Genomic DNA, 16,621 nt, shown 5'->3' on the forward strand with positions numbered 1-16,621 from the left:
CACAGTGAGAATAGAGTATCACCTGTAAGGATGGTTGCTAATTTTAAGTTCAACAATATTATTCAACTCACCTCTAGAGGAGAGTCTGGTTGATCCAGGATGCTCTTTTCACTCTGTATTCGTTGCATCGTCCCTGTAGAACTGGGGTCCATCATCAGAATGTTCTGACTAGCAGCTCTGTCGAACTTACAGTCACTCTTTCTGGAGTCAGTCGTCCTGCACACCTCATAATTGTGCACATGCTGCAGAGTCCCTGACCCCAAAGTGTCGGAGTAACGTGGTGGATAATATGGAATCACTGGGAGACTGGGATGATAGAGGATGCGAGACTGTCTCCATCTGTATATTTTCACTGATATTATCACCACTAAACACGTGACGAAGAGAAAGGAAACTACAGCCAAAGCCAAGACTAAATAAAAAGTCAGGTTGTCATTGTACTCCTTGTCGTGTGTGAAGTCAGTGAACTCTGAGAGCACTTCAGGGAAGCTGTCCGCCACCGCCACGTTAACATTGACTGTAGCTGAACGAGAGGGCTGTCCGTTGTCCTCCACTACGACAGTCAGTCTTTGTTTCACAACATCTTTATCAGTGACTTGGCGGATAGTTCTTATTTCTCCATTCTGTAATCCCACTTCAAACAGCGCTCTGTCTGTGGCTTTCTGCAGTTTATAGGAGAGCCAGGCATTCTGTCCAGAGTCCACATCAACAGCCACCACTTTAGTGACCAGATAGCCCACATCTGCTGAACGAGGAACCATTTCAGCCACCAGAGAGCCACCGGTCTGGACTGGGTACAGAACCTGAGGGGGGTTGTCGTTCTGGTCCTGGATCATTATTTTCACAGTCACATTGCTACTGAGTGGAGGGGAGCCTCCATCCTGGGCTTTGATGAGGAACTGGAAATCCTTGATCTGCTCATAGTCAAAAGAGCGCACTGCATGGATGACTCCACTGTCAGCACTAACAGACACATACGAGGAGACTGGGACTCCATTTACAGAGGAGTCTACTAGTAAGTAAGAAACACGAGCATTCTGGTTCCAGTCTGCATCTGTTGCTTTAATTGTGAATACAGAAACGCCCGGTATGTTGTTTTCTAAAATGTAAGCCTCATAGGAGTTCCTTTCAAAAACAGGTGCGTTATCATTTACATCTGAGACCTGTAAGTTGAGAGTTACACTGCTGGAGAGCGATGGGACTCCCTGATCAGAACATGTTACAGTAATGTTGTAGTCACTGGCTATTTCCCGGTTCAAATCGCTCTCTGTTACGAGGCTATAGAATCCATTAGAGGTCGATTTTATTGCAAACGGATTGTTTTCACCTATAACACAGCTTGCTGCTCCGTTGTCTTCAGAGTCAGGGTCGTGCACACTCATAACCGCTATTACGGTCTGAGGTGGAGAGTCCTCGGGAATTGAGCGAGAGGTTGACATCAGATCTATGAGTGGTTTATTGTCATTAATGTCAATTATGTCTACTCCTAATTTACTAGAACCAGAGAGGCCCCCTTGGTCTTTTGCCTCGATATCGATTTCATAGTGTTTTGCTTTTTCATAATCAACCTCTCCAATCAAACGCACCTCGCCTGTGTTTTCGTCTATTTCAAAGCGGTCCGTTATGCCAACCGTGCTACTTGATATTGAATATGTAATCAGACTATTTAAACCTTGATCTTTATCTGAAGCTCTTACTGCCGTTAAGACCGCCCCTCTTTTCGAATTTTCGACCAAACTTGCCTTGTATATTGGTTGTGAAAACACTGGAGCATTATCGTTTACGTCGACAACAGTAATTTGAATCTGCGCCGTTCCCGACTTTCTCGGTTCTCCCCCATCAAAGGCAGTCAGCAACAGAGAGATGTGTTCTTCCTTTTCTCGGTCTAATGGTTTCTGTAAAACCAATTCTACCCTTTTACTGCCATCTACCTGCCCGTGTAATTTTAATATGAAATTATTGGTGGGATACAGCGAGTAGCTTTGGAGCCCGTTCATTCCAATATCAGAGTCATACGCCCTTTCAAGAGCGAATTTCGCACCGATTATTGCAGACTCGGTTACATCAATTTTCATGGTCTCCTTCTGGAAAATGGGGGCATGGTCATTAATATCAGCGATTTCTATTGCGACGCTATAAAATTCGATAGGATTCTCCAAAATAAGCTGGAATTGTAGTGCGCAAGACGAGGCCTGCCCGCACAGCGCCTCCCTATCTATCCTCTCCTTCACTAGAAGGACTCCTCGTTCTTTATTCAGCTCGATGTATTCTGCGTTACCCCCTGTATGTAGCCGGGCTTTCCCGGATCTCAACCTTTTTACATCCAAACCCAAATCCTGTGCTATTTTCCCAACGACAGAGCCCTTTGTCATTTCCTCGGGGATGGAGTAACTGACCTGACCGATCACAGAGCTGACGGAGATGACGAGGAGAAATAACATCACAAGTCGTCTCATTGTTCTGTCGGACATTTCTTTTTCTGCCCGAAAAAAAAAAAAAAAAAACAATCTCCGTTTGTCCGTTGTCCGGTGTGGTTGAGTGGCGTAGTTCTCCGTTATATTCCACACAATTGTTTAGGTATGAATAGTTCCAACGTTCCAACATCCAACGCTTGAAAACATAATTCGACGCCTTTGTTCACTGGTGCAAATAGTCCGGATCGTCGAGGCTCTGCTTCTATCTCATTTCGCTCTTATATGAAAGGAGTTGAGACTGGTTCTGCTGCGAGCCTCCTCTGCAACACACTGGTCTACAGCGGCCCACACTGACCAATACCCTGTATTGCATGTAGACTTAGACAACACAAATATATTTCTTGTACGCAAACGAGTCTCATATGAGTTATCAATTAAGGCAAAACGAAATAAATCTTTACTTTTGAAAGTATACCACTTGGAGATTGTTCAAAAATAAAAAAACTATCCACCAGTGACAGCAAAATGGAAAAGTCTGAGCAACACACACACACACACACACACATACACACACACACACACACACACACACACACACACACACACACACACAATATCAAACTAAACTTGTTAAATGCAGAATAAACTGGCTATTGCAGAGTTTAATCTAGGAACTGATGAAAAAGAAAAACGCTGCTCACCAGTAGGCTGCAAGCAACACATGTACATTACTGAAAATATAACAAGAAATAAATTGACAAGCTTCAAAAAGTTTTCTCCAGCAAATACTCACCTCTACAGGAGAGTCTGGTTCATCCAGGATGTTCTTTTCATTCTGTATTCGTTGCATCGTCCCCATAGAACTGGGATCCATCATCAGAACGTTCTGAGTAGCAGCTCTGCCGAACTTACAGTCACTCTTCCTGGAGTCAGTCGTCCTGCACACCTCGTAATTGTACACATGCTGCAGAGTCCCTGACCCCAAAGTGTCGGAGTAACGTGGTGGATAATATGGAATCACCGGGAGACTGGGATGATACAGGATGCGAGACTGTCTCCATCTGTATATTTTCACTGATATAATCACCACTAAACACGTGACGAAGAGAAAGGAAACTACAGCCAAAGCCAAGACTAAGTAAAAAGTCAGGTTGTCATTGTACTCCTTGTCGTGTGTAAAGTCAGTGAACTCTGAGAGCACTTCAGGGAAGCTGTCCGCCACCGCCACGTTAACATTGACTGTAGCTGAACGAGAGGGCTGTCCGTTGTCCTCCACTACAACAGTCAGTCTTTGTTTCACAGCATCTTTATCATTGACTTGGCGGATAGTTCTTATTTCTCCATTCTGTAAACCCACTTCAAACAGCGCTCTGTCTGTGGCTTTCTGCAGTTTATAGGAGAGCCAGGCGTTCTGTCCAGAGTCCACATCAACAGCCACCACTTTAGTGACCAGATAGCCCACATCTGCTGAACGAGGAACCATTTCAGCCACCAGAGGGCCACCGGTCTGGACTGGGTACAGAACCTGAGGGGGGTTGTCGTTCTGGTCCTGGATCAATATTTTCACAGTAGTAACTGAACTCAGGGGAGGAGACCCTCCATCTCGAGCAGTGATGTTGAACTCAAACCACTTGATTTGCTCATAATCAAATGATTTGACTGCATGTATAATGCCATTTTCTGAGTTCACTGACATAAATGATGAAACAGGTACTCCATTAATTTCCTTTTCATCCATATAATAAGAAATGCGGGCATTGTGTCCCCAGTCTGCATCAGAAGCCCTTACAGCAAACACAGAGACACCAGGAGAATTGTTTTCTTGTACAGTATGACTATAATATATTTCATCAAATTTAGGTGGGCTGTCATTCACATCAGATATTTTGACATTAATATCCTTACTGCTAGAAAGTGGCGGTGTGCCCTCATCGGACACTGTTATAGTAATGTTATACTCAGAAACACTTTCTCTGTCTAGGGGGCTTTCTGTGACTATTGCATAATAACCGGTTAGAGATGAATCTATACTAAATGGGACATCAGAATTAATGGCGCACTTGACAACACCATTACCATCAGAGTCTGCGTCATCGACGTTTACAACTGCTACCGTTGTACCAGGAGGCGAATTCTCAGATATGGAATTGGAAAATGACATCAGCTGTATAGTAGGAACGTTATCATTTTCGTCAACTACTTGGACAATAACTTTACAGGTATCTCTATATCCTCCGTGGTCACTCGCCTGGACATTTAACTGGTACGTCTTTGATTTTTCAAAATCGAGTTTACCCGCGACTTTAATCTCACCAGTGTTCACATTTAATTCGAACAGCTGCTTTGCCTCTTTGGCAACGTGGGCTATGGAGAAAGTTACCTCACCGTTGATCCCTTCATCCGCATCATTTGCAGCCACAGTGGTCACGACCGTGCCCAGTGGGGAGTTCTCTCCGATGTCCGCCTTATACACAGACTGACCACACACTGGTGCATTGTCGTTGGCATCCAGCACAGTGACGTGTATGCGGACCGTTCCGGATCTGTGAGGCTCGCCGCCGTCGGATGCGATAAGCACAAGCGTATGACTATCCTCCTTCTCTCTGTCTAATAGGTTTTGCAAAACCATTTCGATAGATTCGCCGCCATCCGACTGGCGATGGATATCCAACTTGAAATGATCAGTCGGTTTCAGCGTGTATTTTTGAATGTCGTTTATACCAACATCAGGGTCGTCCGCACTTTCGAGGGAGAAGCGCGTCCCTAACGCCGCGCTTTCGACAATTTTCAGCTTTATTTCGTCCTTCGGGAAAGAGGGGCTGTTGTCGTTTATATCGGTGACCTCCACTGTAACACGATAAAGCTGGATTGGGTTTTCCAGGATGACTTCGAAGCTGAAGCTGCAGGGCGTCGTCTGTCCGCACAGCTCCTCTCGGTCGATTCGTTCTTTTATAACGAGGGTTCCTTTGTCGCGATTTAAATCAACGTACTGTCGATCCCCCTTCGTTATTATTCGAGCTCTGCCTGACACCAGTCTCGACAAATCCAGGCCTAAATCCCTGCTGATATTTCCAACGAACGAGCCTTCGACCTGCTCTTCTGGTATTGCATATCGAGCCTGCCCTGTTACGGAACCGAGCGCGTCAAGACAAAGAAGAAAAAACAATATCCTCCATTCGCCATCGGGTCGTGAGGGGGTCCACACAAAATACATCACAAGTCAACGAAAAAAAAAAAACGCTATGAAAGCGAGATCCAGGTTTGGAAAAAGGGAGTCGACCCGAACGAAGAAATTCCACACGAATGCACGCGTGCATGAGCCTTAATGCCCGACGGAGAGCAGCGCAGATATCGTCTACACGGAGACAGCGAGGCTACAGCACAGCCAACAGCACCACATTCAAGAGGATTATGTATCAACAGCGGCACGTAGAGCTTGAAGAGAGCAATTGCATTCTGAGACGTGTTTATTTATATAAAAGAGTATTCAAGTTGCAATCAAATGCGTTTTCTCTCAATATACAACCTCTCAATCAACCCGATGACAAACGTGCTATAAAGGAATGAAACGACGATCATTCCAAATTGAATGCGTTCAAACATCTGTCAAGACCTATTTATATTTTACAGACAGCCTACAAAATATCCACCTCCACGTCCGTGTTTCAAAATGAAGCCTGCTTTGCATCAGGATATGAATACAGATCGCAGAATTTTCTGGGCCTAAAAACAGCAGATGCATCACACACACATTGAGAGGAGCTCTTCTGATGTAATCATGCTCCTATTTCAAACCCCAAACACATTTGTTGACTCAGATGTTTGCATTAAAACACACAAACACACACACACACGCACGCGGGCGGGCGCGCGCACTCACGCACGCACACACACGTACACACATACACACACAAACGCACACACACACACACACACACACACTAAAGATGTATTGGTGTGACCTGTATCAACTACAGTTTAAGAGCAAGAAAATATACACATAATATAAAATAAATCAAAGTATACATTTCTGATTCCAGTTATAAGTATAATTTTAAGTAACGGAACATAATGAAATATTAACTCAAGATATCACTCACCAGAGTTGACATACAAGATTCGACACCCGATTGCTTCGCTTCCTGGATATTATCAGTCCCATCAACGCTCACCAAACTTGGATTCATAGTTGGCATAAACTTCATGTCACTCTTTCTGGAGTCAGTCGTCCTGCACACCTCGTAGTTGTACACATGCTGCAGAGTCCCTGACCCCAAAGTGTCGGAATAACGTGGTGGATAATATGGAATCACCGGGAGACTGGGATGATACAGGATGCGAGACTGTCTCCATCTGTATATTTTCACTGATATAATCACCACTAAACACGTGATGAAGAGAAAGGAAACTACAGCCAAAGCCAAGACTAAGTAAAAAGTCAGGTTGTCATTGTACTCCTTGTCGTGTGCAAAGTCAGTGAACTCTGAGAGCACTTCAGGGAAGCTGTCCGCCACCGCCACGTTAACATTGACTGTAGCTGAACGAGAGGGCTGTCCGTTGTCCTCCACTACAACAGTCAGTCTTTGTTTCACAACATCTTTATCAGTGACTTGGCGGATAGTTCTTATTTCTCCATTCTGTAAACCCACTTCAAACAGCGCTCTGTCTGTGGCTTTCTGCAGTTTATAGGAGAGCCAGGCGTTCTGTCCAGAGTCCACATCAACAGCCACCACTTTAGTGACCAGATAGCCCACATCTGCTGAACGAGGAACCATTTCAGCCACCAGAGGGCCACCGGTCTGGACTGGGTACAGAACCTGAGGGGGGTTGTCGTTCTGATCCTGGATCATTATTTTCACAGTCACATTGCTGCTGAGTGGAGGGGAGCCTCCGTCCTGGGCTTTGATTACAAATATCAGTTGTTTGATGTGTTCATAATCAAAGGACCTTACTGTACGTATTTCCCCCTTTTCTGGGTTTACAGAAATATATTCAGATACATGCAATCCGTCAATCACAGAGTCCTCCAAAACGTAGGATACGCGGGCGTTTTGATTTCCATCAATGTCTTCAGCTTTAACAATAAGCACCGAAGCCCCTGGGTGATTATTCTCCTCCAAAAACACGACGTAAACATCTTTTGAAAACACAGGAGCGTTATCGTTGACGTCAGAGACCTTTACGTGAAAGACTTTCTTCGATGACAGGGGAGGCGACCCTCCGTCTGTAGCAACCACGGTGATATTAAAGTCAGAAACACTTTCACGGTCTAATAGACCATCGGTGATTATTGCATAGTAATTTCTCAAATTTGATTTAATCTTGAATGGTGCATTTTCATTTATTTTACAAATTACCTGCCCATTACTACCGGAATCGATGTCTTTAACGTTGACTATCCCAATGGTTGTGCCTGTCGGTGAATCTTCCGAGACTGCACTAGTGAATGACATGACGCTTATTACTGGCGCATTGTCATTAACATCGATCACATCTATTATCACTTTACTAGAATCGGTTAAACCTCCCTGATCTTTTGCTTCGATTCGGAGCTCATATTTTCTATCTTTTTCAAAATCCATCGGACCTGACACAGACAACACACCAGAATGTTGATCTATAGACAACAGATTAGCGACGTTGCTCTTCAGATTTGAAAGTGAATATGTGATATATCCATTTGAGCCACTATCTGCGTCCGTGGCGTTCACAGTAATAATGCGAGTGCCCACCGGTGCGTTTTCCATGACCGTAGTTGTATACACCGACTGGTTAAAAACTGGAGCATTGTCATTTGCGTCCAATACGATTATATTGATGTTTACTGTACCGGATCTTTGCGGCGTTCCACCATCTAGTGCGATAAGCTTTAATGCCAAACGGGGATGTAGCTCTCTGTCTAATGCTTTCCCGAGCACCATTTCAATATATTTGCTCCCGTCAGAATTCAAATGCTGTTTTAAAGCGAAATTATCATTCGACGTCAAAACATAGTCTTGCAAGCCGTTAATTCCAACATCAAGGTCCTCTGCGTTCTCCAGCACAAATCGCGCACCAAGGTTGGCGGACTCGCTTATTTCCAATTCAATGTTCGATTTCTTGAAGAGCGGAGGGTGGTCGTTGACATCCAATACCTCGACTGTAACGTGGTGAAGTTCCAGTGGATTTTCCAATATGATCTCGAAGCTGAAGCTACATGGTGTGGCGTCGCCACAGAGCTGCTCTCGGTCTATTCTCTCATTGACGACTAAAAGCCCTTTGTCCGTCTGCAGCTCCGCGTACCGAACGTTTTCCCCGGTCACGATTCGGGCTCGACCGGAACGGAGCCTTTTCAAATCCAATCCAAGGTCCTGCGCCATATTACTGATGAGAGACCCTTTCTTCATTTCCTCTGGAATTGAGTATCTGATTTGGCCAGCGACCGTGTAGAAAAAATAAAGCAGCAATAAAAGCACTGTGCGCGACGATCCGCAGCCCAAACGCCATTCTCGACACAGGGGTTGTGCAAAGGCCATTTTTTTCAAACGAGCAATTCCAAGAACAATCATTCGAAACGCACCAAACGCAGCCACTTCTCAAATTGCCATCTATTTAAAAGGTGTAGTTCGTTGCTCATGCGCCACAATGCCTGGACTAAGGTTACGCCTTTCTTTCGTCTGACTGGCTGCAATAAGGCACGGCAACGTTTTACAATTTTTATTACAGTTCAACAGCGTCCCTCAGAGTTCAATATATGAACAACACACACACACACACACACACACACACACACACACACACACACACACACACACACACATATATATATATATATTTAAAGCAATAAAAGACGCCACATGAAGTTATATGATTTAATCTAGCAAAGTCTAGATGAAGCCAGCATGTTAAGAGTTGAGCACATTCGAAGATAAATTGGGTTAGGGTTAGGGTTAATAATAATAATTTCCACTATTATAGTATCATCTCCGCCAGTCAAATGATGGTCGTATTATAATCATCAAGGTCAGAGCTATCCACGCTGCGTAGCTGAAAAGGACTTGCATGTCTGAAATATAGTCATGTGTTTTATAAAAAACAACCAAGCATGGGGTATAAAATCCAGCGTCATGCTTTAAATTACGGAGAAATGGCACCCATGAAAACACATCTCAACCTCTCAGTACGAAAAAATATTCTAAAGCAGCTGGACTGTGAATAGAACGTCATGAAGTCGTTTAGCCCGGTGCGCTGTCCATCAGCGCTGGTGCTGAAACGTGATTTTACGCTTGTTTTTTTTTTGTTTTTTTTGGCAGATAAAGTCACCCTCGGACACATACGCAGCCACGCACGCACGCAGCCACGCAGGCACGCGAGCGCGCGCGCACACACACACACGCACACACACACACACGCAAACACACACACACACACACACACACACACAATATCAAACTAAACTGTTTAAATGCAGAATAAACTGGCCTTTGCAGAGTTTAATCTAGGAACTAAAACACAACAGTCAAACGGCTAATAGAGAAAAAAAATCCATGTCAGCCCAAAGTCTCCATGTATGACATCTGACGTATTCACTGATGTGATCCTGAGACAGATCTTACGTTAAAGTTGTTGAATGTTCGACAGACTATGAAGACATGTTAGGGTAATTCCAACGAGTAGCTGTGAACGTGTGAAACGCCAATAAGTACTACCCATGTTGCTGAAATTGTGTTAATGGCGAAACTGATAAACGTATTCATTTTTGATACGAGGGATTATAGCAAAATAAAAAAAACTTTCTTGAAATATGTGGCATTTTGAGGGACTCCTCATACACAATATTGCCAACTCACCTCTAGAGGAGAGTCTGGTTCATCCAGGATGTTCTTTTCACTCTGTATTCGCTGCATCGTCCCTGTAGAACTGGGGTCCATCATCAGAACGTTCTGACTAGCAGCTCTGCCGAACTTACAGTCACTCTTTCTGGAGTCAGTCGTCCTGCACACCTCGTAATTGTACACATGCTGCAGAGTCCCTGACCCCAAAGTGTCGGAGTAACGTGGTGGATAATAAGGAATCACCGGGAGACTGGGATGATACAGGATGCGAGACTGTCTCCATCTGTATATTTTCACTGATATAATCACCACTAAACACGTGATGAAGAGAAAGGAAACTACAGCCAAGGCCAAGACTAAGTAAAAAGTCAGGTTGTCATTGTACTCCTTGTCGTGTGTAAAGTCAGTGAACTCTGAGAGCACTTCAGGGAAGCTGTCCGCCACCGCCACGTTAACATTGACTGTAGCTGAACGAGAGGGCTGTCCGTTGTCCTCCACTACAACAGTCAGTCTTTGTTTCACAGCATCTTTATCAGTGACTTGGCGGGTAGTTCTTATTTCTCCATTCTGTAATCCCACTTCAAACAGCGCTCTGTCTGTGGCTTTCTGCAGTTTATAGGAGAGCCAGGCGTTCTGTCCAGAGTCCACATCAACAGCCACCACTTTAGTGACCAGATAGCCCACATCTGCTGAACGAGGAACCATTTCAGCCACCAGAGGGCCACCGGTCTGGACTGGGTACAGAACCTGAGGGGGGTTGTCGTTCTGGTCCTGGATCATTATTTTCACAGTCACGTTGCTACTGAGTGGAGGGGAGCCTCCATCCTGAGCTTTGACAACAAGTTCAAAGTGTTTAACTTGTTCATAATCAAATGAGCGCACTGCATGTAAGACTCCAGTTTCAGAGTTTATAGAAACATAAGTAGAGACTGGACTACCACTGACCTGGTTCTCCTCTAGGAGATACGAGATTCTTGCATTTTGATTGCTGTCGGTGTCCCGAGCGCTCACCTTAAAGATAGATATCCCAGGTGGGTTGTTCTCCAGGACATGTGCATAGAATGTAGGTTCATCGAAAACCGGGGCGTTGTCGTTTACATCCGAAAGCTTGAGATGTAAATGTATGAAGCTTGATAGCGGAGGCGAACCTGAGTCTGTAGCTGTTACTGTAATGTTATATTCCGGAAAATGTTCACGGTCAAAAGCCATATCTGAAATCAGCGTGTAGTAATTAGTTAAAGATGATTTAATTTTAAACGGAAATTCTTTATCTATGGAACATGTTATCTCACCGTTTTTTTGTGAGTCCGCATCCTTCACATTGATAACAGCAATTGTTGATCCCAACGGTGCATTTTCAGGCATAGGACTAGAGAAGGACATGACGTTAATGATCGGCGCATTATCATTAATGTCAATAATATCTATAATTATTTTAACAAGGTCAGTTAACCCCCCCTTATCTCTAGCCTCAACACGTATTTCATATTTTTTGTCCTTTTCAAAATCAATTTGCCCGGCTACAGTTATATTACCAGTCGATTGATCAATGTTGAATATACCCGCCAGGTTTTCTTTCAAATTGGAAAATGAATAAGCCACTAAACCATTAGATCCACTGTCAGCATCTGTAGCATTTACAGTTGTTATGTATGTCCCTATTTGTGCGTTTTCAGATACAGTCGCCCTGTAAACGGTCTGATTAAAAATAGGAGCATTATCATTTACATCCAAAACGCTTATATCAATATTTACTGTACCCGACCTCTGAGGAGTGCCTCCGTCCATCGCTACCAGCTTCAGTGACAGACGGGGTTGGCCCTCTCGGTCTAGCGGCTTCTGGAGGATCATTTCTGCAAATTTCGTCCCGTCGGGGTTGGCGTGCTGCTTCAGAACAAAATGATCGGTCGAGCTCAGCACATATCGCTGCAGCCCATTTAGCCCCACGTCCGGATCATCCGCACTTTCCAGAACAAAACGAGAACCTATGACGGCGGATTCGCTAATTTCCATTTTAATGTGGTTACTTTTGAACACGGGCGCGTGGTCATTGACATCCAAAACCTCTACCGTGACACGATGTAACTCGATTGGATTTTCCAAGATGATCTCGATGCTGAAGCTGCACGGTGTGATGTCAGCACACAGTTGCTCTCGGTCGATTCTCTCGTTGACGACCAGGGACCCTTTGTCTGTCTTCAGCTCAGTGTACTGCGTGGCTTGCTCGGTCACGATACGCGCCCGACCAGAACGGAGCCTGGTAAGGTCCAGACCCAGGTCTTGCGCTACGTTGCCAACAAAAGATCCTTTCTTCATCTCCTCTGGGATTGAATAGCGAATCTGACATCTGCCCAGGTGGCTGAGAAACAGCAGAAGAACGAGTCCTTCCAGCGACCAAAGGCCAGGGTAAAAACGCCATTTCAAACGTCGCAATATTCCACAAACCTCCATGTCGCATCCAAAAATCCGTACAGATACTGCAAAACTCCGACGATTACATACATTAATTTTTAAAAAGAGAGCATGGAAAGAAACGCAGCAGAACTCTCGGATCTAAATTGTGTTATGCCTTTCTCTCCGTCACTCCCCTCAAACCGACACCCGTCTCGTATGAACAAACTGTGTATATGGCAGAGAGAGGGAGGAGGACGCTTTGATCGACAACAGTGAGAACAAAAATATTTCCCTGACCAACAGCGTCGCTTAGAGTCCGAAACATGGAATACTACTTAAAGCATTCACCCATTTATATAACATATGATGCACGGTCATGATGAATACGAACATCCCATCATGCAATTAAAAAGATATATATATATATATTTAAAACGAACGTGATTTGTTAAACATTAATGCTTTTTGTTGGTATATACTATCTACAGCTGATGATTGTACAAGACATGTCATTGTGTATAACTTCCTTTACTTTCATTGTTCCATGCAACGGGCCATCGTGTAACTTAGATAATTAAATCGGCCTCCTAGTGTCAATGTGTGGTAGTGGTAGTTAAAAAGGGAGCAACAATTAAAATCCGTTCATAAAAAAAAATGTTCAAAGCTAAAATATAGAAATATGTGAGTGAATAAACATTCATGAGGCAGTCATGAAGCTTAACATATGATGTGTTTAATAATGCCACTTTCATGAATTAAAAAAAAAAGAAAATGTAATCAGTGTTCTGATCAGGAGAGTACGATTCCAAGGGAAGTCCTAAACCTTTCAACACATTGTACTGTCGCAATGTGGAATAATAATAATTTAATAATTATGAATCCATTTCAAAATGGAAGAAAAAATATATCAAACAGCAATCTGAAAAGCTAATAACCCACCTATAAATGCTGAGGTTTATGCATTTACAATAACCAAAATATTATGTAAATATTGACGGCATATAAATATTTCCTGAATATAATACAATCTGGTGGAATAACACCATTATATGAGTGAAAATAAATGGAACAGGACACCCAGGGGAACAAAATCTTATTAAATCATAATTACAAAAGCCAACAGCTCCAATTGTACTGTGTGATAAGAACATGAAACGTAGATGTGGTACAGAGCAACATGAAAAAATGGACAATGGCGAAACTATTAATGCATCAAAAATGCATGATCTTAAGCCAAACCACCACACATTTCAATAACATTGTGGAAGAACACACACGCACGCACACACACACACACACACACACACACACACACACACACACAGACACACACACACACACACACACACACACACACAGGCAGAGATTTCTGTTTTTTTTAAGTGTTGAAAAACTGTTACCAACACATTTCTGTAATCTGTTCAGGTTCAACGTGAGAACAATTCAATGTTATGGTAAACATTGTCATTGGTTTTCTAAAGTGAACTCACCTCTAGAGGAGAGTCTGGTTCATCCAGGATGTTCTTTTCACTCTGTATTCGCTGCATCGTCCCTGTAGAACTGGGGTCCATCATCAGAATGTTCTGACTAGCAGCTTTGCCGAACTTACAGTCACTCTTTCTGGAGTCAGTCGTCCTGCACACCTCGTAATTGTACACATGCTGCAGAGTCCCTGACCCCAAAGTGTCGGAGTAACGTGGTGGATAATATGGAATCACAGGGAGACTGGGATGATACAGGATGCGAGACTGTCTCCATCTGTATATTTTCACTGATATAATCACCACTAAACACGTGATGAAGAGAAAGGAAACCACAGCCAAAGCCAAGACTAAATAAAAAGTCAGGTTGTCATTGTACTCCTTGTCGTGTGTAAAGTCAGTGAACTCTGAGAGCACTTCAGGGAAGCTGTCCGCCACCGCCACGTTAACATTGACTGTAGCTGAACGAGAGGGCTGTCCGTTGTCCTCCACTACAACAGTCAGTCTTTGTTTCACAGCATCTTTATCAGTGACTTGGCGGATAGTTCTTATTTCTCCATTCTGTAATCCCACTTCAAACAACGCTCTGTCTGTGGCTTTCTGCAGTTTATAGGAGAGCCAGGCGTTCTGTCCAGAGTCCACATCAACAGCCACCACTTTAGTGACCAGATAGCCCACATCTGCTGAACGAGGAACCATTTCAGCCACCAGAGGGCCACCGGTCTGGACTGGGTACAGAACCTGGGGGGGGTTGTCGTTCTGGTCCTGGATCATTATTTTCACAGTCACATTGCTACTGAGTGGAGGGGAGCCTCCATCCTGGGCTTTAACAACTAGCTCAAAATGTTTAATTTGTTCATAATCAAATGAGCGCACTGCATGTAAGACTCCAGTTTCTGAGTTTATTGAAACATAAGTAGAGACTGGACTTCCACTAACTTGTGTGTCTTCCAGAAGGTAAGACACTCTAGCATTTTGATTCCAGTCAATGTCTCTGGCACCAACTGTGAATATTCTCACACCAGGCTCATTGTTCTCAAAGACATTTGCTGAATAGCTCTGTTTAGTAAACTTAGGTGCATTATCATTTACATCAGAAATCTTTAAGTTTAAAGTTGTTGCACTGGATAAGGGAGGGGACCCTGAGTCTGTAGCTGTTATTGTTATGTTATATTCTGGTGTTGTTTCACGGTCAAAAACTATATCTGAAAGCAGGTTGTAATAGTTAGTCAAAGAGGACTGAATTTTAAATGGCAGTTTTGAATCTATCGAGCACCTTATTTGCCCGTTTTTGTCAGAATCTGCATCTTTTACATTGATCACAGCTATGGTTGTTCCAGCAGGAACATCCTCTGATACAGGGCTCGAGAAAGACATTACATTTATCACTGGAGCATTATCATTGACATCAATTACTTCAATGATTACTTTACTTGCGTCATTCAGACCACCCTCATCTTTTGCACCAACTCTTAATTCATATTTTTTATCTTTTTCAAAGTCAATATTACCAGCAACCGATATTTTACCAGATACATTATCAATATTAAATATATCAGCCAACCCCCCCTTTATGTTTGAAAAGGAATACGTCACCATGCAGTTTGACCCACTATCAGCGTCTGAAGCGTTAACAGTCGTTATATATGTCCCGATTGGTGCATTCTCTATAACAGCGGCTCTGTACACAGTCTGGTTAAAAACTGGAGCATTATCATTGGCATCTAGAACTGTAATATCTATATTTACTGTACCAGATCTCTGCGGAGCTCCACCGTCCACTGCAATGAGCTTTAAAGAGAGATGAGGATGCATCTCTCTGTCTAATTGTTTCTGTAGAATCATTTCTGCAAATTTTATTCCATCGGCGTTGGAATGTTGTTTGAGAACGAAATTGTCATTGGAGCTTAACATATAATTCTGCAAACTGTTCACGCCCACATCAGGGTCATCAGCGCTGTCTAGATCAAAACGAGATCCAACTGTAGCAGATTCGCTTATTTCCAGATGAATTTGTGTATTTTTAAAAATCGGATTGTGGTCATTTACGTCCAGTATTTCGACGATAACACGATGCAGTTCGATTGGATTTTCTAAAATAATCTCGAAGCTGAAACTACACGGTGTGACATCGCCACAGAGCTGCTCTCGGTCAATTCTCTCATTCACAACTAAAATCCCTTTGTCTGTTTTCAGCTCGGTGTACTGAGGGCTTTCTCCGGTCAAAATGCGTGCTCGGCCTGAACGGAGCCTTTTCAGATCCAAGCCCAGATCCTGCGCCACGTTGCCGATAAAAGATCCTTTCTTCATCTCTTCCGGAATAGAATAACGAATCTGACAATCGGCGGCGTCGATAAAAAACACAAACAACAAGATTATTTCCGTTATTCGTCCACGGACCGAACCAGATCGACCGCATCGGCCACAGCGCATCGCCATGTTTAAAATAAATTAAATCCAATGCACGCCTCGAAATTATATCCACGGGGATTGAGGTGAAATCCTAGTCGGCGAATTC

The 16,621-nt window shown here is 43.5% G+C and overlaps 4 protein-coding genes across 4 annotated transcripts in view; all 4 read right to left on the minus strand.

Annotated features, from left to right (window-relative positions):
- LOC307236154 (protocadherin gamma-C5-like) overlaps positions 1-16,621 on the minus strand; it is a gene marked incomplete at its 5' end in the record, with an annotated part of 315,288 nt that overhangs the window by 140,206 nt on the left and 158,461 nt on the right. The gene's annotated exons all lie outside the window — the stretch shown is intronic.
- LOC307235516 (uncharacterized protein) lies at positions 63-8,929 on the minus strand (the record flags this gene model as incomplete). The annotated part of the gene is made up of 5 exons (XM_080007641.1): positions 63-2,479; positions 2,714-2,776; positions 3,174-5,584; positions 5,716-5,788; positions 6,529-8,929. The coding sequence occupies 5 exons, from the start codon at positions 8,927-8,929 to the stop codon at positions 63-65; spliced, it is 7,365 nt and encodes a 2,454-aa protein (XP_079863767.1).
- On the minus strand, positions 10,220-12,679 carry LOC307235517 (protocadherin gamma-A12-like; the record flags this gene model as incomplete). Its single annotated transcript, XM_080007642.1, has 1 exon — positions 10,220-12,679. The coding sequence occupies one exon, from the start codon at positions 12,677-12,679 to the stop codon at positions 10,220-10,222; it is 2,460 nt and encodes an 819-aa protein (XP_079863768.1).
- On the minus strand, positions 14,098-16,542 carry LOC307235518 (protocadherin gamma-A3-like; the record flags this gene model as incomplete). The annotated part of the gene is made up of 1 exon (XM_080007643.1): positions 14,098-16,542. The coding sequence occupies one exon, from the start codon at positions 16,540-16,542 to the stop codon at positions 14,098-14,100; it is 2,445 nt and encodes an 814-aa protein (XP_079863769.1).

The sequence above is a fragment of the Zeus faber genome (assembly GCF_960531495.2).
Source record: "Zeus faber genome assembly, chromosome: 10".
NCBI classification, from domain to species: Eukaryota; Metazoa; Chordata; class Actinopteri; order Zeiformes; family Zeidae; genus Zeus; species Zeus faber.